Source organism: Sorex fumeus, unplaced genomic scaffold (genome assembly GCF_029834395.1).
Source record: "Sorex fumeus unplaced genomic scaffold, SorFum_2.1 ptg000122l, whole genome shotgun sequence".
In the NCBI taxonomy this organism is placed as follows: Eukaryota; Metazoa; Chordata; class Mammalia; order Eulipotyphla; family Soricidae; genus Sorex; species Sorex fumeus.
Window position 1 is genome coordinate 18642671 of NW_026606179.1, and position 26976 is coordinate 18669646.

Below are 26976 nucleotides of genomic sequence, written 5' to 3' on the forward strand. Positions count from 1 at the left end.
ACCTTGCTAAAAACACAGTCATTTTTCATCCTCATCTCAAACTTGGAGATCCCAGTCTTGAAGAGGAAGAAAAGATTTGGGAAGATGAAGTCACTTTACCAGAGTGAAAGAGACAAGCTCCTGGATATGCCTGCCTCCGAAGTCATGAGAAATGAACTCTCAATCCTCTACTACCTCTCCTTTCTTGCCCTGGATTTCAAGATCCCCTTTGGGAATTGCACCGAGGTCAGGCCACCTCCCTCTTCCAGCTGTTTTCCCTCCACACAGCTCTCAAGGACCAGGGAGCTGTTTCTTTGGTCACTTCTGATCCAAGACCTTTCCCAGATGGGCGAGGCCTTCCTGACTGCAGGAAATTCACCTCTCCCACTCCATCAGGCACTGAATCCCAGGGAAAAGAATTCCCTGGTTCCCAGACTCCGTCCCAGATGTGACCATGCTTGGACTCTGCTTCCTGCACCATCAAACGGATTACGGGCTGCTGGGGAGATTTGGGGGAGACAATGCACACAAAGCACCTGACAGAGGCAATCTGGAGCAATTCCTTAGTGGCTTATGACTCAGTGGTTACTAGTTTTCTTCTTCCTCCTGAGGCAGAGTCAGCCTAGACCTTCAGTCAGACCCCAATATTCTCAGTCACTGCTGTTTGGGCCACGCAGGGTAACCAGAGGCATCTGGGACAGAGAGAAGCCTTGTCTAGTCCCTCCCCCACCTCAGAGTACTGCCAGGACCCCACGGCCAAGGGACACAGCTTCTCCTCTGGTACTGCCAGGGGATGCGACAGAACAGCCCCAAGGGTTGGACTCAATGAAGGACCTTGTTATAGAGCAGAGAAAGGGGAGACTGATTTTGGCCCACTGGAGGCTGCACTCGGGGAAGCATGTATTTGTGTGTCTGAGAGACAACTGGGGTGGGGAGGATGGGCCTCCCATGACTGGGAAGCATCAGCAAGCACTGGAACTGCTCCAAGGAATTCGTGGAGCCTCCGGCTCCTTGGGGTGAGCCCAGCTGGGGCTGCAGATGACGGGTGGGGATGGAACTTGAGTTTCCTGCCCAAATCAGAAAAGTCTGGCGCAGAGCTAAGACACAGCGGGGGCCCACTGAATACCTGCACAATTGAACCCAGATGCTGCTCTGGAAGGTGGCAGTGTCTGAGGGTGGGGGTGGGGGTGACACAGTACACCCTCTCCATGATCCCCCGACTCACTGCACCCTGTTGCAAGGCCTGACACAGCATACAGAGTAGGAGCATAACTTCACATGCAATCTAACCCAATTTGAATCCAGCCCTGCCTCCAACACCTGGGCAGCAGCACAGTGGGCTACTTCTTTCTTCTGTCTTGGTGCCAGGGAAGGAACCTGAGGCCTTCCAAGTGGGAGACAGCACTGTCCTTCTCCCAGGGTCTGTCCCTTAACCTCGTCTCCTCTTACAGACAATGCAGGTAAGTAAAAGCCCCACCTTATGGCAGTGTTATCAGGATTCAACTAGGCAACCATACACAGGCCCTGGCATATGGGAAGGGACCCACGCTTCCCCCCTTACCCCCAGGGGCCACACTGGGCGATGCTCAGGGCTTACTCCTGGCTCTGTGCGCAGGGATCACCACTGGTGGGGCTCAGGGGACCACACGGGGTGCTGGGGACAGAACCTGGAGCATACAAGAAAAGCACCCAAACTCTGTACTATCACCCCACTCCATAGACCCCATACACCCCACTGAACTACCAACTGTGGCTCCCTTACTGAAAATCTAGAGACAAGTCCATTTCAGGGCTGGGGAAGGCAATTCGGTCAGCTGGGCACATGTGGGCCTTCCCCTCAAGATTCCCGACAGGGGTGGGAATTTCACAGCAATTTACCAAAAACAGACACTTCCTTGGCTCCTCTGAACCAGAGGCACACCAAGGAATGATGAAATTCTGGGGATAGTGGCTCGGGAGAAGGGCTGGGAACATGCTGTGACGCCAGTGGCTGTGTCTCACCCACGAAGTCCGGAACCCTAAAGGCTGAGAGGATGAGGGAAGCTAGGGGAGGGCCTTCCTTGGCCAGGTGACCAGAGCTAAGTAGGTCATGACCCTGAGGCCTGGCAAACCGCAGGAGCCAAATATATCTCAGAGCCTGGCCAAGCAAACCCATTTTTATGTGCTGCGCTGTTGCAACAATTGTGGCAGCCTCAGGCATCCGGCAGAGAAACTGGGGTTTGGCTTCGAACATACCCTTCTCTGCCTCACCCCAGCTCACACAGAAATAGGGAGGGGAGGGGGCGCGCTCACATTTTTGTTGGATGAACTGTGTCAGTAGAGCTTGAAAAAGGAGGGTGGAGGCCTCCAAGCTGAGTCCGGGTGACTCAGCCCCGTCCACCTCCTGACCTCAGTTTCCCCACCCAGGGTCAGTAAGCCAGGGAGGGAGGGGCTTAAACCTGCGGGACCCTCTGAGTAAGAGGCCAGGAGGAGAAATGTAGGGAAGAGGGCCCAGGAAGCTCAGAGGCAGGGAGGGGAGGGAGCCTTAACTCCCCCAGCCCCAACCTGCTAGTCTGAGCAGGCAGCAAGGCCAGCAGCTCTAGCTCTGGCTCTGGCTCTGGCTCCTAAAAGGGAAGGACCCACAAGATGAATGCACAGGGGCAACAACCAGGATAAATCTGGGATTCCACTTTTCCAATTCCAGAAATCTGTATGTGTGTGTTGGGGTGCTTTTCTGTTCCTGGGTTTGTCTCAGATTCTGCTTCCATAAAACCAACCATCTGGTTAGATTCTCAAGAGGAAGGGCAGAACCCCAGCCCAGAATGCAGAGAACCCGTTCTACAGAGCCCCTCTCCACTCCACAGTGTCTAAATGCAAACAAGCAGTTGTCCCTTGGATGCACATAAGAGTCACTTAAAAACTGCCTGTCTCTGGGGATGGAACCCAGGCAGCTGATATGTTTTAGAAACTCCCTGGCTTTTCTGACACGCAGCCCAGAGTGGAACCCACTCACCCAGGTCAAGTCCTTGGCACCCCCTGCCCTTTTGGAGGAGAAGGGTGGAAGACCAGCTCTACCCCAAACCCAAACCTGAATGAACCCAGAGTCTTTCTGGGAGAACTGGAGGAACAGGGCTGTTGGGGTGAACAGAGAAGACAGAGACAGAGAGGAGGTGCCTCACAGTTCACAATCTGAGAATCCAAAAACCTTTGGCTGCTCTAATAGGTGGTTTGGATGTAGGGGCTGGGCAGATTCTTTTTGGGGAATGGGCAGGGAAGGGAGTCTGTCCCATAAAATACTAAGAATTACTGCTTTAGAACAATATGCTGGTAAGCACCATGGCTGTGATGTTGGTTGACTCTATACATTCCTCCAGAGCACCAATCCCCCACTGTCCACATCCCAAATCTTCAGGCCCAATAGGGTCGTGGTTAGTCCAGGTGCCAAGTGGGATTGGTGGCAGAATTGGTCCTAGACCTCCCTGGTGTCCTGCTTCCTACTGTCACAGCCCGATAAATGACTCATCCAACAGAGCACCTCTCAAACTGCCTGCCAGCACAAGAAACCAGGGGCTTGTCCCCAGGATTCTGGTTCAGTGGGTCTGGGTGCAATCTGGCTTTTAGTGGCACCTCTGAGTCCAGGGGACTAGGAAGTGCTGCCAGGCTGGGTACCCCAGGGAATGAGGAGGTGGAGGCGAAACTATGGGAGGATGCCCCAAGCCCAGGAAGAAGTGTCCTTCTTCACAAAGATGGAAGGAGAACAACTCTACTTGAGACTGGGCCAGCCTGGAGCAACCCAACTCCTCAGTTCTGGAGCCTCCATGCCTGCGAGGAAGGACCGCGGTTCTTAAGCTATCTTCTCGCTATCCGACATGGGCTGGGCATCATGGGCATCACTGATTCAGAGACTCACTCATCAGTCAATTCATTTCAAAAAAATTCTCCACCCTGATTAGGTGCTACTCCCAACACGTCAGTGCAAACCATCTGGGAAGGACCTCAGGACTTTCTTACCAGTGTACTGTGTCTAAGGCACACGAACTCTTCGGCCAACCGCAGGGGAATCTCTGGCACCAAATATGGTCCCCTCAGCACAGCTAGGGTTCACCACTCCTGAACACATATGGGTATGGCCCAACCCTCTTTCCCATGAATAAAAAATAAAAACAAAGTATACCACGTTTTTCAAGTGCAATGCAGTAAAACCAAACATTTTGATTAAAATTTTTATCTGGGGCTGGAGCCAAGAGCACAGCAGTTAAGGTACTTGCCTTGCACACACCTGACCTGGTTTCAATCCCCAGCAATTCATATGGTCGTCTGAACACCACCAGGAAAAATTCCTGAGTGCAGAACCAGGTGTGACCCAGAAACAAGACACAACAAAAAAAAATTTTTTTCCTATTCACTTACTTGTTTGAGGGTCACACTCAGTGATGCTCAGGGTCTACTCTTGGTACAATACATCAGGGTGCTCCAAGGGCCCATGGATGACTAGAGATAAGATCTGAGGCCTCACACATGCAATAAGGGCTCTAGTACTGAGCTATGCCCCTAGCCCCAATGACAAACCACTTAAAACTTCACACTAGCAGTTCTGAGAATCCTAGGAATGTATTCTAGATATGCTTAAAGGCACCCATGACAGCACTGCTTAGAAGAACAAGACCAGACCACCATGGGACGAGAGCCTGCTGGACAGGAGGCAAGAGCTCTAAAGTCAAACTCCAGCTCCACCGCCAACCAGTCACATGATCCAGGGAAGTGCTCAGTCCCTTCCAGTGAGCAATGTGGGAACAGCAGGATCTACTTTATGAGGCCCTGGGATTCATCTCTAGCACCCCCCATCCCCCAAGTAAAGCACTGCATGGTATATAAGAAGGGCTCTGTAATACTACTCCCCGTTCTTCCAATGATTAATGATTAAACAATGAACTAGAATGATTTTCAAGCTAAGTGAAAAATGTAAATTGGCTAATGGCCATGTATTTCTGCTTTGCTCTCTGTTTTTTATTTGTTTTGCTGGGGGGGGGGGTACATCCAGTGGTGCTCAAAGATTAGTCCTGGCTTAACACTCAGGAACCACTCCTGGCAGGCTTGGGGGACCAGGCGGGGTGCTGGGGATTGAACCTAGATGCGCTGTGTGCAAGACAGGTGCCTTATCCTCTCTACTATTTCTCTGGCCCTCTGCTCAAATAACTACAATGCTTAAGAGCTGGACAGAGAACATGAATGCACAGATTAGACCAAGAAACACACACAAATTGGAAATGCTGTCTGGGAGATTTCACTTTCCATCTTTCATATGATTTGATCGTATAAGCTTTGAAAACTAAAGCAAAAATGAGAACACTATAATATACAGAAATCACCTGGCATCTCTGTGATTCTGCTATGTATGTACCCAAGATGGCACCCAGCACTTATCCCACCTGTGCTTAGGATGGGATGGTGGGAATGACACTGGCCTATCCCCAAATGAGTCCCTGTTTTGGAGACAGAGTCATACCACAACCTTGGACTCCCACAACGAGGGTCAAAATAGACCCTGGTGCCCTTCCTGGGCCCAGGTGAGTTCTAACTGTTCACTGTCTGCCAGATTGGGACTTGAGCCAATGCAACTTCCAGCCTGAAGAACTTTCTCTACAACTACCTCTCTGGATTGTACAGCAACACCTAGTACAATAAAGGCATTACCAAGACAGGTTGGCCAAAGGAGGAGAGAAGCCAGGTAGTACTGTAGCACCCCATATCCCAATCCTAGCAGCCTAATAAGGGCTGGAGCGATAGCACAGCGGGTAGGGCGTTTGCCTTGCACGCAGCCAACATGGCCGACCCGAGTTCGATTCCTCCGCCCCTCTCGGAGAGCCCGGCAAGCTACCGAGAGTATTCGATATGCCAGACACAGTAACAACAAAGTCTCCAATGGAGACATTACTGGGCCCGCTCGAGCAAATCGATGATCAACGGGAGGGCCTTTACCTTTACCTTTACCACCTATAAAATGAAGATATTAATAGTTCCTATCTCTTTGGGGTTGTTGTGAGGACTAAGTGTGTAACCAGTAATAAAAACATTTGAGGGGAGCCAGAGCAAGGCCTCAAAGGGCTAGGTTTTGTTTTGGGTCATACCTGGTTATACTCAGGTGGGGGCCCATATGGGGTGCTGAAGATCAAACCCAGTTGGCTGCATACAAGGCAAATACCCTACTCTCTGTACTATTTCACTCTCCAGCTCTAGAATGTGTACTTGATACATGGGAGTTCTGGGTTCAATTTCATGTATCACATGATGTCCCTGAATATTGTCAGATGCAGCCCTAGAGGTCCCCAGTGCTGCCAAGATGGCCTGGGTAAGCCCTGGCACAGTCAGGCCTGAGCAACACCACATCCTCAGGTCCTCTTACGACCCGTTTACTACAGGCATTATCCTGAGAATTTACCCTAGAAGAGATAATACTAGGGATTTTATTTTGGGGGATTTTCTTTTTAATTTGGGGACACACTCAGAGATGCTCAGGGGTTATTCCTGGCTCTGCATTCAGGAATTATTCCTGGAACTGCTTGGGGGATGATATGGGATCCTGGGGATCAAACTGGGGTTGGCCACGTGCAAGCATGTACTATTTCTCTGGCCCAATACTTGGGATATTAAAAATAAAGAAACCAAGGCACAGAATAGCTGTTCCTTGGTTAAAATGCAACTGGAGTTAAACCAAGACAATCTCACTAGAGAGACCAAAGCTCGTTGCTTCCACACTTCCTCGACAAGTAAAGCCAGGGCTTGGCTAGTTGGAAGGTTTGGGTGTGATTAAGGCACACACTGCATGGAACCCTGGGGTCTCCCTCCCTTGTTAATTTTCAGGTATGTTCCATTCTCCTCTAGCCTTAAACTCTCCCACCTGTCCAGAGGCCTGAATGGCTTCATTGGTGCCTGAATGTATGTTTCAGGAATGCAGTTTCTGTCCTGACTCCTGCCACAGATCAGGGTCTAGGGAGAGGTTCTAGAAAAGCTGGGTTCACCCACCCAAAGCAACATCACTGATCAGAGGCAATGCTGTGCTGAGTGCTCAGTGAACTCATGAGATAAGAGTATGTATAAACTCAAAACTCCCCAAGTTGTTTCTGGGAGCCATAGTACAGTGGGTAGGGTTTTACTTTACACACGATCAACCTGGGTTTGATCTCCAGCATCCCATAAGGTGCCCCAATTACTGAACCAGCAGTAATTCCTGAATGCAGAGCCAGGAGTGACCCCTGAGCACCACTGTGTGTGGCTCTAAAACAAACAAACAAGAAACAAATCAGTTGTTTCTGCTTTTACTTTTTTTTTTTTTTTGGTTAAAAGGGCCAGGTTCAATCCCTGGCCCCCCTTGGTCCTCTTAGCACCTCGAGGAGTGATCCCCCAAACACCAAGCTGAGAGGAGCCCTTGAGCACTACCGTGTGTGGCCCCAATCCCACACCCAAACAAAACAGTGTAAGGTAATTTGTGAGATGTAATATTCTTATCTACCTCCACTGTCCTGGAGCTTGAGAAACAAATCAACAAATGCTCACATTCCCTCTTGTAAGGGATGGCAATTCTCCCTCTATCTAAACACTATGCACCACTCCCCTCTAACCTTAAGCCTAACCCAACCCTAACCCTCCTCCCCCCCTCAATTTCCCCATTGTATGCCTGGGGCTATCTGGCAACACAGCCCTAGGAAGACAGCTTGAGAGGTCGGGATGCTCCCCCCGCCCCATGCTAAGCTGAACCCTCCAAGCCCCATTTCTGGCACCACTGCTGGGCTGGTGTCCCTAGCCATCTATTCTCTGTTCTCTTCCAGGTCTCCCTTGGGCAGCGCCCATCTCCAGGGAAAGGAGACTCACCAGCACTGTTGGCCTCCGACTCCAGCAGGTGGATGTCATTGCAGTCCGCCAGAGAGTGCTCCAGGCAGAGCTGCAGGAAGCGAGCCTGGGTACGGGTGACCCGCTTCAGAAGCGACAGCAGGGCCACAGTCTGCTCACATTCATTCCAGCCCTTGAACCAGCCAGCGAGGATGCCCACCTGGTCTCGGAACATCATGGTGCCAGGCCTGGGGCCAGGGTGGGGGGGACGGCGGTGGCGAAGGCCAGCGCCGTCACATGGTCTCGGCTCCGGGCTCCTGTTACCTCTCCTCTGAGGGCCAGGGCTTGAGGACGCTCCCTGGCGCAGTAGCAATGGGTGGTGGGGGGAGGAGGAAACCGGCTCACATCGGGGGAGGTCTGGGTCCAGCCACGCCTCTCCAGGCTCCTGGAAAAGAAAGCAAGGGAGTGAGGACAGGAGGGACAGACCTAGCCTGGTGGGTGGAGGTCAAGGGACCAGATGGCCTCATGCCATCCTTGTGCCTCTCTCACTTCTCTGCCAAGCTCCTGAGAAAATGAGGAAGTCAATGGCAGATGTAAACTTAACTTTTCCTCCAGCCTCCAAATCCAGAGAAAAGGTGTGGCTGAGCTAAGTCCCACACCAGCAGATACTGTCCCTGAGGCTGTGCTGCCAGGGGGCTTAAGGGAGTGGACTTTCCAGAAAAGGGAGCAAGGAGGCTATCCACTACGGGAAATAATCTGCGTTAATGGAGATGTGGCCTCAGGTGACATGACTAAGCAGATGCTTGACCCTAGCACACAGTCTGACCTTGCTAGTCTCTGGTCACCTCTGGGAGCTGGAGCATGACTGCTCACCTGCTAAGAACCCCAGTGCACTCTATTTCCTAACACCGGAGCTTTCAGGGTGGAGAAGTGGCATGAAAGGTTGAACTCGGACACTGCATGCTGAGTTCAATTCTTGGCACTGCATGGTTCACACAGAACCAGGAGTAGCCACCCTCCCCATAAACCACTGGGTGTGGCCCCAAAACAAAACAAATTTTATTATTCCTAAAACGCAGAGATGGGGGCTGGGGACTTGATGCAGTGGTAGGACACTTGCCTTGTATACATGTGTGAGGCTCTGGGTTGAACCTGAGACTGCCTGGTGCCCGAGCACTGCTGGGAACAACCCCTCCCGCCCCCCAGCACTGCCAGGTATGGACAAAAGCTTAAAAAAATAAAAAAAGGGGAGGGGTTCTACCAGTGCCTGAGCCAAATTCAATCCCAGCACTAGACGGCCTCCCAAGCATCACTGGGGTGTCTAGGGTGTTTTCTAGACTATAGAGCCCAAACAGTGCATCCTCAAGCCCTAGCATTGAATCACTGACTCAGTTGGCTGGCCAAGAGAGTGGAAATGGGCCCCACGCACCACTTGGGTGGCTGACCACTCCCCAAAAAGTCAGGCTAGGATGTAGGTGGGTGGAACTGTGACAACTCTGAGGACTGCATACATGTGAACTACCTGACCAGTGATTTTCTGGTGCCTAGGGGTAGAGGTGTGGACAGAGGACTTGTCCTTTTGCAACAGGTGAGGAAGCCCATTCATCCACCCCAGTTCACACAAGGAAATCTCTAAAATCCTGCCCATCTCTACTCTGTGTCAATTGCTCCATGCTTCTTTCCCTGAGCCAACCTCTCTGGGTTAGGAGGTTCCCCTGGCAGCCTGTCATCAGACTCCTGAGCCAAGAGACTACCAACCTGAGCAGGAGATACCTCAAAAGCCACAAGCTCCCAAGGGAAAATTAGTACCACTTCCTCTTGGGGACAGGAATCCTGCAGGACCTCTCCACCGGTAGACAACAGGCCCATTCTTTGGTATGCTGCTTTCTGGCCACTCCTCTGTAGCCTTCTTAGTGTCTTAAGCCCCAGGTCTCCCCTGACACCTCCCGTCTGTCATGCTTGTGACCAGAGCCTTTGACTCCATCCCCCTCTAGCTTCCAAGACCAAGAACTGTGTACAAAGACCCACTGAACCTACTGGGCTCTGGTCTCAGTTAAGGAATCACAGCCAGCTCCCTAAACTTCCATGCTAAGGAGGGTGGTGGGGACCCCTAACAATGGCTGGGACTCCCCTAGCAGATCCGGTGGGACTTGGAACAGAACAAACCGGCCCATCCCTCAACCCAGGATACAAGTTGAAGGATATAGATATGAAGCGGCAAGGAGAAGAGAATAAAATGAAACCTTGCTCCAAGTTAAAAAAAGGTTTTCCAGAATTTTTTTTCTGGGGGGTGGGGCCACACCCATCAGTATTCAGGGGTTAATCCTGGCTTTTGTTCACGGATCACTCCTGCTGGGCTCAAGAGGGCCATATGAGGTGCCAGGGATCAAACCTGGGTCAGTAGTATGCAAGACAAGCACCTTACACACTGTATTATTGCTCCAGCCCTCCCAGAAATTTTTTAAATTGTTATTAGACCATGGCCCACAGTGCTCAGGGAATACTTTGAGTTTAGTGCCTGGGAATGACTCCTGGTGGTGCTTAGGAGATCATATGTAGTGCTGGGGAAATCAAACCCAGGTTTCCTGCATTCAAAGCATAAGTTTTAACCTACTGAGCTCTCTCTCCAGCCCCCAGAAAATATTTCTGTAAGAAACACTGCTTCCAGGGGCCAGAGAGATAGTACAGTGGGTAAGGCTCTTGCCTTGTACACAGCCAACCCAGGTTCAATCCCCAGCATTCCCTAGAGTTCCCCAGAACACTGACAGGAGTGATTCCTGAGTGCAGAGCCAGGAGTAAGCCCTAAGTATTGCCCAGTGCAGCCCCACAAAAAAAAAAAAAGAGAGAGAGAGAGAAAGAAAAATAATAATAAAAAAAAGGGGACTGGAGCGATAGCACAGTGGGTAGGGCGTTTGCCTTGCACGTGGCTGACCCGGGTTTGATTCCCAGCATCCCATATGGTCCCCTGAGCACCGCCAGAACTGATTCCTGAGTGCAAAGCCAAGAGTAACCCCTCTGGGTGTGAATCCCCCCCCAAAAAAAGAGAACGAGCTACTGCTTCCCTGACTTAAAATCCTTCCCCAAATCCACCCTCCCCCCCAAACACATATCCCATCCCTACTTTTGGATAACACCTGGTGGTACTCAGAGCTTACTCCTGCCTCTGAACTCTAATTACTCCTAGTGGTGTTTGGGGGGAAATTTATGGGATGCAGAGAATTGAACTTCAAGAGATCTGATTATCCAATCAATGTAATGAGTCTTCATTATAGTAATCTTGTTGTATATATTTTTTTCTTATGCATTTGGTACCCACTGATACTGCTAATGTCATACAACGTCCAGAACAATTATTAGCAAGTAAAGGTGGTAAATCCCTGTTTTTTTAAAGAAAAAATAGCAGAAGGAGGTGAGAGCAGCATCACACTAAGATTACTACAAGTCAGGGGAGGAGGTAAGTGAAGGCACAGTGTGCAGTATGGAAATGGGATTTGGAACCATCCTAAGAGAAAAAACTGTAAGGCACTGAAGAAATTTTCCCCAGGCACAAGAAGTCTCCAGGGAAAGGCAGAAGTGACTCTTAATACCTGAAGGGGCAAGCCCAAAGATGACTGTGAGATTTGTTCTTTGCCTCCAGATGAGAATCAGGGGAGAACAAGACCAAGTGAGGAGCAACATAGGAAGTGAGAAATACTGAAGGTAAAAACAATTCCCTTCTAGAAAGTGAATTGGGGTGAGGGGTGGGGTGGTGTGTTGGGGGATGGTGGTTGGGAAACAGAGGACACTGATGATGAGAAATGTACACTGGTGGAGGGATGGGGGCCAGATCACTGTATGATTGAAACCCAATTATGAACAGCTTTGTCATGGTCTATCTCATAGATAATGTGGAATTCATGCCCAATTCAATCAGTTTAATCAATGACTGAATAAATAGCATTACTCCTACATAATAAAAAAATAAAAAAGTTAATTAAAAAAATTTCTCATTGTATAACTGAAACCCAAGAATGAAAGTTTGTAAGTCTGCAACTGTACCTCATGGTGTTTCACTAATTAAAAAAAAAAAATTCCCTTCTAGTATTGTCCCAGTCACTAGGTCACTTTGCTCTTTCAATCAACTTCCCTTCTTTGATAGTGTGAGGTAAGAAACTGGATGGACATAATCATGATAAAAGGGCAAGACCATAGGCTGAAAACAACTGATGGGTAAAGACTGCTTTCAGGTAATGCAGACTCTGAAGGAATGAAACACTGGGAAGACATCAATCGGAGGTGATGAATAAACTGGGGGCATACAGTATATAAGGGTTATCTTACAGAGAAGGAATTAAATTTTTTGGGGGGGTGCGTCACACACAGCGATGCTCAGGGGTTACTCCTGACTCTGCACTCAGGAATTACTCCTGGTGGTGCTTGGGGAAGCATATGGGATGCGGGAATTGAACCTGAGTCGGCTACTTACAAAGCAAATGCCCTACCTGCTGTCCTATCACTAGCTGTACTATCAAATTAACAATTTAGTACCTGCTATACTATCAAATTAACAATTCTTCATATAACTCTGTGCTCTTTCAGTAGTTCCAAGTGAATATATATACCCCCCCATTTTTTTTTTCGCTCTTTCAGGTCTCCCACACAGCACTTAGAGGACCCAGAGATCACTTCTGCTAACATATGGACTGATGCTACTCTGGGGCACCTCACTGATGCTCATGGGATCATGTGATACTGGAAATTGAATCAAGGCCTATGCCTAGACTCAATATAATATTCTGTTCATTTTTTAAGTGAAGCAAATAGTGGGTTGGTTCTCTTTTTTGAGGGATGGGGAGCACATCCAGCGGTGCTCAGGGCTTATTCCTGGCTTTGCACTCAGGGATCACTCCGTGGTGCTGAGGACTGAACCAAGGTCAGCTGGGTGCAAGGGAAGCACCCTACCCACTGTACTATCACTCTGGTCCTTGAAGCAAAAGTGTTTTAGCTTTTGGGTCGCACCCAGAGTCTTCTAGGCTGGGATTTCTCCTGAATCTGCAAGCAGGGATTACTCCTGGCAGTACTCAGGGGATTCAGGATTAAAACTGGGTCATCCGTGCACAAGGCACGGCTACTTACCTACCCACTGTATTATCTCTCCAGCCCCCCCGCCCCCAAAGCAAAAGTGTTTATTTAAAGTTACTTAGAAATATGAGAGGGGAGAGAGAGAAAATATGTGTTCAAGAAAGAAATCAGGATTTTCCAGTGTTAAAATCAGCAAGCAAAAACAGACAAGGGCTGGAGCAATAGTACAGCGGGTAGGGCTTTTGTCTTGCACATGGCCAACCTGGGTTCGATCCCTGGCATCCCATATGGTCCCCCAATCACCACCAGGAGTAATTCCTGAGAGCAGAGCCAGGAGTACCCTTAGCATCACTGGGTGTGACCCAAAAAGCAAAAAAAAAAAAAAAAAAAAAAAAAAAAGAGACAGACAAGTGAGATATGTCTAAAAGGGAGAACACAGATGTGAAGAGCAAGTCTGTCATTTGTGTGTGTGTTTGGGGCGGGGGGGGGGGGGTACTCCAGTGTCCAAGGTGCCCAAAGTCCCTCCTGGTGATATTCAGTCAACCAGGTACAAGATTCAGTGACAGAGCCCAAGTGTGCCTTCCAGGTTTTGAGGTACTGGGGGCCTGCAGAACCATGCCAGGCAATGCTCCTGGGCCAAGTGGTACAGCGGACTGACTGAACCTGAGTCACAGGGTCCTAACCCCCTGTACTGTTTCTTCAACCCTACTTTCTGGCTCAGTGAGAAAAGACCACCCAAGATTATTGATGTTTGCCCTGGATGCAGGATGTTTGAGTGGTAGCTCATGTGCCTGAACAAATCAGTTCCCCTTCCCAGCCCCTGCATTTTATGGCTTTCGGTCCTGAGGAGAGAGCAGCTGCCTCAACATAAGGAAGGATTTTAAAATAATCTATCTGTCCAAGAATGGAACTGGATGCCAGGGGAGGAGGTAATGAGCTCCCTTGGCTGCTGGAAGTGGTCAAGCGGAGGCTGATGAACATCCCTGGGAGTGGGAGGGATTCCTTCACTGGGTGGCACTCACAAGAGGACAAGTTACTATTTCTGAGGGAATGCTGGTATAGGGGCTTTGAGATGCCAACAGCATTTACAGCAACAAGATGACCAAATCCACACACAGACCAGTAGAGAGCACATACTTTCTCATTAACTCTTTTACTGGGCTGTTAAATGTCCTAAGCAATAGCCTGCATGCCTCCTCCCCGCCCTCCACCCCACCCCCATTCACTAGTGACTAAAGGATCAAAGTCGATCCTTAGAATGGGAGGGGGGCACAAAGAGGAGGATGAGAGAGGAAAGGGGACAAGAAGGGCAGAGGAGGGAAGGGAAAGGAGAGAGATGAAAGAGAACGGGAGAAGGCAAGAGAGCTATCAGTCTCTATTTAGCTCTGATTAACCATTACCACGCAGATTATGGTCTAGTATTTTTAGTTCTGGGGTTGCTTTTTTTGGGGGGGAAGGTGGAAGAGTTGTGCTCAGAGGTGCTCAGAGCTTACTTCTGGCTCTGCATTTCAGGATCACTCCTAGCGGGGCTTGAGGTGTGGTGCCAGGGATCGAACCCGGGTCAGAGGTGTACAAGTCAAGTGCCCTATCCACTGAACTATCACTCTGGCCCCTGTTTGGTCTCTTTTTTAAGCTGTTATTTTGGTTTGGGGGCTCTGCAATCTGGAATCACTCCCAGCAGTGCTGACAGGATCATATGGGATGCCAGGGATCAAATCTGGGTCAGCTGCGTGCAAGGCAATCACTTTACCCACTGTACTATCTCTCTTACCCCATAATTTTTTTGTTTGCTTTTGGGTCACACTCAAGGGATGCTCAGGGCTTACCCCTAGCTCTGCACTCAGGAATTACTCCTGGCAGTATTCAAGGGACCATATGGAATGCCAGGGATGGAATCCTAGTCAACCGCATGCTATCTCTGCGGCCTCCAATCTCATCTTATAGAGGAACCACAAATCTGGATATTAGAATAAATATCCCTATTTTTATTTTATTTTGGTATCTTGGCTATACCTGGTACTGGCAGGGGTCACTATAGGCTTAGTACTCAGAAATTGCTCCTGGTGTACTCAGGAGACCAAGAGGTGCCAGAGATTAAACTTTATCAAAGCATGTGTTCAGCCTTTTGAGCTATTTCTCTGGCCCAATCCTCCTACTTTTTAATTTTTTAATTTTTATTTCTTGGTTTGGGGTCACAACTGGAGGTCCATGGGAGCCGAGGATCCAACCTGGACCTCTCACATGCAAAGCTTGTGCTTAGCCCACTGACTAACTCTCTGACCCATTTTTTAAACGTTGGAAATAAGTTCATACTGAATTAGCAATACTGACCCACTATCCAGAACAAACCCTGGTGGTCCTCGGACCGAACAGACAAAAACAGCGAAAAACCCGAAGTCAGGCAACTATCCTTCCCTCAGGATTTTCTGATAAACACACCTATAAGCTAACCCAGTACACAGAGGTAATCATTATAGAGAAACCTGGTGCATAAAGAAGGACTCAGATAGGGGCTGGAGCAATAGCACAGTGGGTAGGGCGTTTGCCTTGCACGCGGCCGACCCGGGTTTGATTCCCAACATCCCATTCAGTCCCCTGAGCACCGCCAGGAGTAATTCCTCAGTGCAGAGCCAGGAGTAACCCCCTGTGCATTGCCAGGTGTGAGAGCATCCCGGGGGCTAAGATGTGCCTCAACAGCAGATCACATGCAATGCCCTGGGTTCAATCCCAGGTACCACGGGATGGGAAATCATCCCTAAAGAAAGAGTTCCAAGGACTTCTGGACAAAAGGACGCTGAGTCTGGACAGTTAACTAGTGAGGAGAACTGAAGGGCCAGAAGCCTCCAGTTCAGTCCTCGTGACAGGTTGTGGTGGACCTGCTTGCCAAATGTTCTGTCTTCTGGCCACAACTCAGAGGTCCTCTGGCCAATCAACCATCATTCTTGGCCCTAGGAGCACACATAGTATCAAGCCTGGCCTAGGAAAGTCTTCTCTAGATGTCTGTTGGAACTACTGAGGAAGAGAAGTTCTCAGGGTTACTTTATTGATACCATCTCTTCTGATGCTACAGGCTGCCACTTCTGCCACCTCACAGAGAGCCCATCTCAAAATGCCATCTGTGCTAATGAGAGTGGCCAGAGTAATATAGTACAGCAGGCAGGACACGTGCCTTACATAGGGCCTACCTGGGTTTGATCCCTGACACCCCATATAGTCTCATGAGCCCTGCTAGAAACCGGGAAAAAGAAAGGAGTAAGTCCTGAGCACTGCTGGGTGTGGCCCCAAAGAAAAAAGGTAAAAAAGGAAAGATAAGCCTATTTACATCACTTAAGGCCTGGACTCCATCTCACCCCAGCCTCTGCAGTTCCAAGGACCAATAAACTATTTTTCTTTTGGGGGGAAGTACGAAAAGGGGAAAACCACACCTGTCAATGCTCAGGGTTACTCCCAGTTATGGGCTGGAGCGATAGCACAGCGGGTAGGGCGTTTGCCTTGCAAGCGGCCAACATGGCCGACCCGAGTTCGATTCCTCCGCCCCTCTCGGAGAGCCCGGCAAGCTACCGAGAGTATTCGATATGCCAGACACAGTAACAACAAAGTCTCCAATGGAGACGTTACTGGGCCCGCTCGAGCAAATCGACGATCAACGGGAGGGCCTTTACCTTTACCTTTATGTGCTCCTAGATCCCTCCTGATGATGCTCTAGGGATCACATGTGGTGCCAGGGATTGAACTGGTGTCAGCTGCATTTAAAGCAACTGCTTTATCTGCTGTAGTACCTCTCTGACCCAATAAATGTTAGGCTTGAATTTGAGTTTGGTTTCAGCATGCCAAGTTGAAAAATCTGGGGCCAGAGTACAGTGGGTAGGTCATTTGCCTTGCACGTGGCTGACCTCAATTTGATCCCCAGCACTCCATATGGTCCCCAGAGCAAAGCCAGGAGTAATTCCTGAATGCAAAGCCCTTGCGAGCATCGTGGGGTATGAGCCAAAAAAGAAAAAAAAAAAAAGTCGAAAAATCTTGACAATTCCCATTCTGTTTTGTAGAGAATTCCAGTCTCTTCACCATGTTACTTCAAATTATTCCCTGACTTTGAGTAAAGTAACCAGAAGGGGTCTCTTACGGCAAAAGTGTCTCAAATAGGGCTGAGGAAATAGCACAAGTGGTAGAAAGGTGTCTAATGAGTTTGATTCCTGGTACCACATGGCCCCCTAAGCATGGAGAGGCCGGAACATCAAACCTTCAGGCTGCACAGTTGGATCAGGTGAGATGCTGGGGACCTCAGCAGTAAAGCTCTTGCCTTGAATGTGTGAGGACCTGGATTTCATCTCCAGCTCAAGGGGGGAAAAAGAAGTTTCCAACAGCCCACCAGTACTGCTATTATATTTGAGGGGGACAAGAAACCTTTCTGAGAAGAAAGGTGGGATAAGAAACCAAAAAAAGGAAAAACTGGGGGCTAGAGCCATAGTACAGTAGACAGGGCTTTTACCTTGCATGCAGAAGACCTGGGTCAGAACCCTGGCAACCCCTGAGCACTGCCAGGAGTAAGTCCTGAGCGTAGAGCCAGGAATAACCCCTTAGCACTGCCAAGTGTTGTCCCAAAAAGCAAAAAAAAAAAAAAAAAAAACAGGAAAAACTACTGCCCAGGGCATGCTCCTTCCTTGGCCCCAAGCAGCAGGAAGGTGCCCCAGTCAGGTGCTGATGGAAGTCAGCTCTCAGCTCCCATTCAGAAGCAGCCAGTGAGTATGTATGACCTGCTTGGAATTTGGGCTGATACTTACTTGCTGTGTTGACCTCTGGCAAGTAACTCAGTTTCTTCCACAGTGAAACTTACAGTAAGAATGAAACAATGTACATAAAAATGCCTGACATGACTACATACATCATGTAATGTCATGCACCATGCCTCATAAGCTCATTTGATCTTACGATTCTAAAAATTATACCCCCCCCAAAAAAAAAAAAACTAAAAGGGACTGGATACATAGTACAGTGGGTAGGGCACTTGACTTGTAAGCAACCATCTGGGCTCAATTCCTGGCACTCTTGGATGGTTCACCAACCCCCTCCAGGAGTGATTCTGAATGGGAGCTAGGAGCACCACTGGGTGTGGCCCCAAAACAAAAGTAAAAGCAAACAAAAAAACCTGGAAACAAACAAACAAAAAACTTTACAACCCCCACCATAATCTATTTTACATATATGGATATATTATCCTCATTTTATAGATAAGGAAGTTGAAGCACAGAGGATAAGTCACCTATCCAAGACAGCACACAGCTCAGATTTACAAGGCCAGGCAATCAGGCTTTACAGCTCATTTGTTCCTGAGAATAAGGATGCAGTCTCCAGTTAGCTCCCCTGTCACTGAGTAAATTGGGTCTAAGGATATACCATTCTCAAGAATGCCAACATCTCAGGACACATAGGGGGTCCTATTGGCTTTTTTATTCATTCCTAAATACTCTACAGCCCCCTGCACCCTGATTTTGAGGAAATCACACTTCCAAGAACAAGACAATAGGCTAGTAAACTAAGTTTAATTCATTACCCTGCCCAAAGGAGCAGAAACCACAGGAGTCCCATTTCTCTATTGTAGAAACCATTATTTTCAGAAACTGCCTCCAAACATACACAGAATACGAATACTATTGCCTCAACAAAGGAAGAGGCTTGTGTATGAATGGGGAGGGGAAAGGAGCAGGAAAAGCTGAGGACCTCCTGGTAGTAAGCACTGCCTGGGGAGCCTGGGAAAGCAGGGTTAGAGGAAGCTGGTGTTCCTTCCCTCACCCCTCCCTAAATGTCCATCTGGTTTGTATTCTCTACTCTGAAATGCTAACCTCCCTTTCTATTACTGCTAGAGATCTCCCGCTCTCTCTTCTCTATATCCATCCTTATCCTCTCACCTGGAGATAAAATAAACTCCTGTAGATTCAACTATCAACTTCACGAAAGCCTAAAAAAAGTTTTCTTTTAGTTCTTTTTTGGCCACACCTGAAAGTGTTCAGTCTACTCTTGGCTCTGTGCTTGGGGGTCACTCCCAGAGATGCTCAAGGGACCTGGGACTAAAGCTAAGCCTTCCACACACAAAATTTATACTCAGTCCCTGAGTTTCCAGGCTTGACAACTCAATTTTCAAAGTTATCCTTTGACTCTTTCTCTCCCATTAAGATACACTTGTCTGGTCTTATGTTTTTGAGCAACATCCAGTGGTGCTCAGGGCTTAGTCCTGGCTCTGTGCTCAGGGATCACGCTACGGGGTGCTGACTTATGGGGTGCTGGAAATCAAATCCGGGTGGCCACCACACTATCGCTCAGGCCTCTCATTCTTTTTTCTTAATGTCAGCTACCTGTCCTTTTTCTTTCTCAAAATTCAAGTGGCTCCAGGACCAGACTGTCCTGGGTGGAGACAGAGCTCTACCACTTATCACCTGCGTAATTTGGGGCACATAATTCCACTCGCTGTGCCTGTTTCCTCGTTTGTAAAATAGGCTTCATAACAGTACGTACTCAAGAGCTGTGAGCTACAGAAGCTTTCATTCAGTTGTTAGTCTTTAGCATTAGCCTGATTCCTCTCTTTTTTGAATCCCATCACCAAATCCTGTTCTATCAAAACTCCAAATGTGTCCATTTTTTGAGTGGTACCCCATATTTAAGTCATATCCTTTCTCATCTGGAAACTGTACTGTTCCCAAACTTGCTTCCTCTTCCCATGCTTGCCCATTTTCCTTATACAAACCAGTGAAGTATTTTTTAAAATCGCTGCTGCTACTTCTCTCTCTCTCTCTCTCTCTCTCTCTCTCTCTCTCTCTCTCTCTCTCCATTTTGGTTTGGTTTAGGACCACGTCTGGCAATGCTCAGGGCTTACTCCTAGCTCTTAACTCAGCGATCACTCCTAGTGGTGCCTGGTAGATCACATGGGACACCAGGAATCGAACTCAAGTTGGCCACAAGCAAAGCAAGTACTCTCCTGGCTGTACTACTGTTCCAGCCCCAGGAAGGTCTTTGGCCTGATATCATCAGACCCTTCACAGGCAGCAAATCATCCAAAAACACCCAAATTGTAAAATGCATGAAGGAAAAAAGAAGATGGTGGCTTATTTATGGGTACACCTCCCATTCCTGGCACAGCACCCAAAGGGAAAAAGCCCCCCATCTCTATTGGAGGACCATCCCCACCTTGCAGCAGTCCTATCCCCGAACACAACAGTGCTAAGATCAGAACTCCCCACTCTCCTATCCTCCTAATCCTTAGGTTATCAGACTCAACTGTCATCTCTTCAGAGGGACCTGATCTCAATACCAGTGTACACTGGCTGCATCTCGTCTCGCTTTCACACTATTTACTGCTTTAATTCCTTCACAACCATATGACCATCTGGTTTCTTTTATTTGTTTCCATAACCTCTTCATAAGAAGATCATAAGCCCCAAGAGTTCCATGACCTTGCCTTATTACATTTATGCTTGTATTACCACTCCTTAAATTGTTGAATTGCTGGACATATTTCAGAAAAGCATACTCAAGGGCCAGAGTGATAGCCCAGTAGGTAGGGCATTTGCCTTGCACACAGTCACACCGGGTTCGATCCTCAGAACACCTATGGTCCCCTGAGCACTGCCAAGAGTAATTTATGAGTGGAAAGCCAAGTGTAATCCCTAAGCACTACCACATGTGACTCTTCCAACAACCAAAAAAAAAAAAAATAGCATACTCTGTATACAACAGAATAGCATACTCTGTGTACTGCTGTTGTGACTTGTCCTTGATTAGACTAGTCAACAAATTTGCAAACCAAAAACAAAACACTGCAATCTAGCATTTAACTTTCTCCCAAAGTTCTGAGCTCTGGCCATCATTAATTTAAAAAATACATATTTTCTTTGTTCTATGGCGCCAGAGGATCAAATCCAGGGCCTTCCACATGCAAAGAAATTAAGTAACTTGCCACAGGTCACAAAACTGGTAAATGATAAGGTGGAAAGCATAAGCCTCTGTAGGCTGAGTCTTCACAGCCACTGCATTACAATGTGCTATTGCACTCAACCCTGTCTGAAGAGAAGATCCACCTCTGATTCATTGCATCAGCATCCTGGGATGCACAGGGCCCAGAGCCCTTATATTTCTGTCATCTGTCTTCAGTTTCATCATCTGTAAAATGGATATAATGGTAGTTTACCATCCTAATCAGGTTCCTGTGAATATGACCAGACAACCCCTGTGAAGCATTTAAACAGAGAGTGGCATATAATAGTTACACAATGAGTTGTACTTGTTAATAGTATTACTGTGTGGATCACTAAAGAACAGCTGATGTGCTTCCTCTGTTCTGTCCTTTAGGCGAAAAGAGTGATCAGGGAATGAGAGGTGAAGGGTTCTTGCTCTGACCTACAACAGCTGTTGTTTCCTTTGCCTGCAAAGCTATGCCCACTGCCCCAACTCCTGTGGACCACTACCTTGCCCAATTATCACCTTTTCCAAGAAGTCTTTCCACATAAGGGGCTCCTTCTCTCAATGTAGAACTCCACAACACATGATCTGCACCTGTATTCTCCTCCACATACTGGACTAGAGACTCCCTGAAGGCACGGTCCAGTCTGGGATTTGTTTCGTGTTCTCAACCTGACAGAAACAGAATCCCCTGAAGAAAATGGTGAGCCACGAGGATGCCCCAAACTTATAAAGGCTGGGGGGCAAAGGCGGGGGGGGGGGCGGTATGAAGCTGACCAGGATAAGATAAAGCAGGTCACCCAGGATAGGCCCTGACATAGGTTTGAATCAGGAGACAGCACAAAATCCCACAAAAAAGAGCAGCAGGTGGGGCAAGCAGCCTCTCCTGAGGGCAGGCAAAGGGAGCTGGGGGAGAAGATGATGATGTAGTGAATTAGACATATTCCTAGCACTTCCTCAATGCCCAGTCAGTGTAGATGAGAGTGTAGTACATGAAAAACTTCCTGGGAGGAACAAGGGGCACTTAGAGAAACAGAGTGGAGGGGCTGGAGCAATAGTTCAGCGAACAGGGTATTTGCCTTGCATGTGACAGACCAGGGTTCGATCCCCAGCAACCCATATGGTCTTCTGAGCTCTGCCAGATGCACTCCCTGAGCGCAGTCGTGAGTAAGCCCTGAGCAGAGCCAGGTAAGTGTGTCCCCCACAAAAAAAAAAAAAAAAAAAAAAGGAAAAAGAAAAAGAAACAATGGGCAGAGCTCTGGGCAGAAAGTCACAGAGCATAAAGACTGGAGACTGCCTCAGGGGGACCATTCCCATGTGGAGATAGGGACCACAGAGATGCTGTGTTCTAGCACTGGGGGCACAGGGTGGAGGGGAAATCAGCAGGAAGAAGCTCCGTGGAGGATCTGAAAGGGAACCATTCAAAAATAGAAAGTGAAGCAATTGCTCCAAGGGTGGATAATGATATAGAAGTCAAGAATCCCTCCAAAGAGGCTAAGGAAGGGACAGAGAGATGGTATAGAAGTTAGCATGGTTGCCTGACTGACCACCGACCCTGGTTTGATCTCCAATATTGCATATGCGCCCCCCCCCCCAACACTGCCAGGAATGACCTCTGAGCCAGGAAGAAGCCCTGAGCACCCAAACCAGAACCACCAAAAAGAGGCCAGGAATCTTCCTCACAAAGGAACTTCCCAGAAAATGAGGCCACAGGTACACCCTGAGGAAACTTGCGGTGGCTTTCAGGAGAGAAAGGGATTTCTCTCCCAAAAGTCCAAATCAGAGTTCCAGTGAGAGCTGGCCCCCCGTGCCAGGCCAACCTGGCCACTCCCAAAGCCCAGTGATGCGCTGGCTGTGCACACTGGTCAAGGAGTCACACTTGCTGCCACGCTCCAGAGGAAGTACCGAGCCCACTAAGGAGAAACTGAAGGCGGTTTCTGAAAGGAAATGCGGGAAGCCCTCAAGTCTCTAGGGAGGGTGTTGTGGGTCGCTATCTGAATGGAAAAGTTGGCCCTTTTAAGGAGGACGGTGTCTCTCAAGCATCTTTTGTGGGGAGCCGGTGATGCAATGCTTCTCAGGTCCCCACCAGAGTTATGTATACCTGCTGGGGGATTCTGTGGCACTGAGGATAGAACTCGGGGCCTTGAGGAGAGAGCTCAAAGGGCTGGAATGCATGCTTTGCATGTGGAAGTCCAGGGTTTGATCCCTGGCACTGCATGGTCCCCCAGCATCACTGGGAGCGATACCCAAAGCCTTACTATTCAGAGTGGCCCCCAAAACAAAGAAGAACGTGGGGCTGGTGAAACTACAAAGCCTCACATGCACTAACCCCAGTTTGATTCCCAGAACCAAGTGGTCCCCTAAATATTGTGAGGTACATCTCTGAATGCCCCTGAGCACCACCGAGGTGGCCTGGCTAGTCCCCAATACCACAGGGCCCTGACAAAACCACGTCCTTAGGCCCTTAAACTGAGCCGATGACCTGATTGGCCAATGCCAGAAGGAGCTCCCGGCCTTCTGAGGTGTGGATGGGGGTGTGTGGGACCCTTCGCTGAGCCCCTACAGTGTGAGCAGGGGTTGAAGACTGCCTCTCCCTGGGGCTTGAGAGGAACTGAAGAGTTCCCAGAAGTGGGGAGCAGGAGATTTGGCAACATCACCTCTATGTAGGTCTAAAAGGTGCACCACTTGAGACACTGAAAGAACTTCCAAATAAAGAACTTGGGGCCTCTGTACCTGAGCTTTCCCCTGATCCTCTCCAGTACCCTTGTGTATTAAGACATAGGACCCCGGAACCCTGCCCAGTGGCACTGCAGGTCCTGAGCAGCACTGCACCACTGAGCCTCACGCTGAACCACTGAGTCTGGTTGGCCAAGTACTCCTGGAAGTGGCCTGGGGGCTGCAAGCGCTGCCTCAACGCCCCCCCCCCCCAAAAAACATTTTAATTTAAAAGGGATTATGAAAGTTTTCATGGTGGAGTGAGTCAAGAATATTGGGGGTTTTGGGGGGGAAGCCAGCTCAGATTTGAGAAGAAAATCCACCCAGACTTCAATGAAGGTGAGACATAAACAGGGGGTCTGAGAGGGCCCTGGGTAGGTACTGATCTGGTGGAATGGGAGGAAAGTCTCAGGCAGGGCGGGGCAATGGAGTTATGGATGAAGCATGGGTTGGGAGAAAATTTTCCAAAGGGCTCTGAGGGAGGTATGGCTGGGAGCGGGGTGACAGAGGAGAAAAAGGTGAGAAAGGGGGGCCCTCCAAAGGGAACATGAGAACACCAGGGCAAGGCGGCTTAGCAAGCAGGGGCCAGGTCCTGAAAGAAAGGTGGAAGCAGGGGTTCGTCGCGTATTAGAGGGTTGTCAGGAATTTGAGAAAATCTCTAGGAAAATCGTGGAGTAAGGCAGGAAAGGGGTTCAGGAGGTTCTGAGGTTGCTGCATTTCTGGAAGGAATTTGTCCAGACCATCTCAAAAAAGCCTGAGGTGGGGATGGGAATGTGTGGGACCCCTCGCTGAGCCTCTGGGGGAAAGAAAACAGGGGTTGAAAATCGCCTCTCCCTGGGGTGTGAGAGGGACTGAGGGGTCCCCAGAGGTGGGGAGCAGGAGGTTTGGTAACACCACCTCCAAGCAGGTCTAAAAGAGGGGGTCTGTAGGGTTATCGAAGGTGGGGGAGCCACCTAGAAACTGACAGAGAGAGCAACATGGATGGAACCTTTTGAAATCCTGAAGAAATTTCTGGAACATGTAGTGAGGTGACTGGCAAGGAGTCTTTTTTTTTTTTTTAAAGGGAACTGGTAGATGCTTTTGGACTACAGGAAGGTTCAGAGATTTCCAGGGAATTTCTGGATGAGTTATTTGGAACAAGGGGGTCTCCAGGGAAGATTTAGGGTCTCTGGGAGGCACATTTTTAGGTGATGGTGTTTAGAGACACCAAAGGGCTTGGTGAAGGGAAATCTGGGGTAATCTGTGGAAGGGGCCAAAAGGATGACTATGGGGACCTGAGGAAGGGGGTGACAGAGGGCATTTTGGGGTGGGGATGGGAGAAGATGGTTGGGGCCCCTGGCCGCATTCTCCAGGATCTGGACGGGAAGGGTTCTGAGATGGGGGGACCAGGAGCAAAAAGGCTGCAAGGCGATGTCTGGTATGATGGGGGGGGGGGGGGCGCGAAGGAGGGGAAATTCTGGGGCTCCGCGACGGGGAGGACTGGGTGGGTGCTGCCAGGCGGGTGTCTGGGGGAGATTTCTGGAATGTCCCAGGGGCCTCGGCGGGGGCTCGGCCATACAGCCGAGTGGCCTGGGGGGGGGGGGGAATCCCTCGGGCGGGAGGGGCGGGAGGCGGAGGATGGGGGTTCGGACCAGAGGCGGGGTGCGCTGGGGCTGCCATTTCCCAGACACGGGGCGGCCTCTGGAGGCCGGGGGCGATGGAAGGGGCGGTGGGGCCGCCGGAGAGGGCCCTCGGTGGGGCTGCCCCGCAGGGAGGTGCCCCGGGGCGATCGGCGGGCGGCGCGAGGGAAAGGCCCCCGCCCGGGGCCCCCGGCGACCCCCGGGCAGTGAGGGGGCCTGGGAGGGAGGCGCGGGAGCGGCCCGAGGGGCCGATTCGGGGGGCTCGGCCGGGCGGGATTCTCCAGAGGGCCGGGACCCCGCGCCCCCGCCCCGCCAGGCCCGCTCTCGGCGCCCGCCGCCTCCCCGCGGCTCGGGGTCCCTGAGGGGGCGGGGCCGCCCGCGCGGCCTGGGGCGCCCTGAGGTGAGCCCCGCGCGCCCCGACCCGCCGCCGCCCCGCGTCCGCCCAGCCCGGCCCGGCCCGGCCCGCGACTCACCGCCTCGGCCTCGGCCTCCGCCGCCGCCGCCGCCGCCCGGGCCTCCTCAGGCCAGCGCCGCCACCGTCGCCCCCTCTCGGGCCCGCGAGCTCCCCTCCCTCCTCCCGCACCGACCACCGCCGCCGCCGCCGCCGCCGTCGCGCTGCGTCACCGCGCCGTGCGTCACCGCCCCTGGCCCCTCCCCGCCGGGGCCGCCGCGCGCCGGCATTAGCTCAGGCCGCGGTGACGAACGGCGCGCCCGCCAACGGGCGGCGAGGGCAGCCCGAAGGGCGGGAGGTGTGCGCGGAGCCAGGCGGGGTCCCGGCCGCGACGGGAGCGCCGGGGGTTGAGCGAGGCCCCCGAGGCCCGCCCCCCGCGCCGCGGGATTGGTCGGCCGCGGGGCTGACGGACAATCGGCGCGGCTGGCGCCCGGGGGCCGGCGGAGGGGCGGGGCGCGCGCGGCGTTGCTAGGGGCAACGGGCCCGGCGGAGCCTGGGATTGGACCTCCCGTCCCGCAGAGGGCAGTCGCGCCTGCGTCTCCCTCCGCGACGCGGAGCTAAGTCACAATTTCTAATTCTGGCGTTCGAGGCCCGGCACCCCGCCCCTCCGGCGGGTCCCACCTAAGCCCCGGGCGCCGCAGTGCCACCCCCCCATCCCCCGCCCACTCCCCAGTCGGTCCCGCGGGCGAGTCGGCTGCTGGAATCTCCGCTTTCTGACGGCAGCGCTCCCTGCCTCCGTCTTGGCTCTGCCGAGTAGATCCAGGACGGAATTCGAGGCGATGCCTGGGGGAGGCAAGCGCTGGGCCCACGGAGGCCTTCAATAAATGGGAGTGGTCATCTGTTGGCTCCAAAGACTGCTGGATTAGAGCGAGGGGTCCTCGCTCGAGGGGTGCTCAGATGATTCGGTCACGTCCCTGTCCACGCTGTGACAGGCAGGGATGGAGGGTGGCGTGCGAGGCTGGGTGTGGTGGGAGGTGAACGCGACCCAGACGGTGGGATCCTTGCGGGAACTTGGACCTGACCTGAAGGCTTTAGGAAACCCGGGCAACGGCTTGCCCCCGGGGAGTTGTGATTTGAGGATTTGGCGAGATGCCTTTAACTCCTACTTGGACACGTTGGAGGCAATTAGAACTAGGTGGGCCTCGGGGAAGGGGAGGGTTTGAGGGACTTTTGCACTGGGGTGGATTTGGGGAAGAGGTGGCTGGTCCCAGAAGGGGAGAGGAGAATTTAAGATGAAATGGGGCCAGGGAGATAGTACAGTGGGTAGGGCATTTGCCTTCACAGGATCCACCTAGTTTCCCTTCCCCCCTGCACACCTGGAGTCCCCTAATCACCAGGAGTGGTCCCTGAGCACATCTGGGCGTGGCTCTAAAATGAAACAAAACCCCAAAAAGC

General features: G+C 50.8%; 1 protein-coding gene across 1 annotated transcript in view; it reads right to left on the bottom strand.

The window, feature by feature from the left end:
• The window catches only part of SAMD4B (sterile alpha motif domain containing 4B), a 42336-nt gene extending 16586 nt beyond the window's left edge, over nucleotides 1-25750 (bottom strand). Inside the window, exons 1-2 of the mRNA XM_056137191.1 lie at nucleotides 25604-25750; nucleotides 7828-8227 (exon numbers count right to left, since the gene is read on the bottom strand). Coding sequence (XP_055993166.1) covers nucleotides 7828-8023 — 196 coding nt within the window. The 5' untranslated portion in view covers nucleotides 8024-8227; nucleotides 25604-25750. The remainder of the gene's footprint in view (nucleotides 1-7827; nucleotides 8228-25603) is intronic.
• Between the last annotated feature and the right edge of the window lie 1226 nt (nucleotides 25751-26976).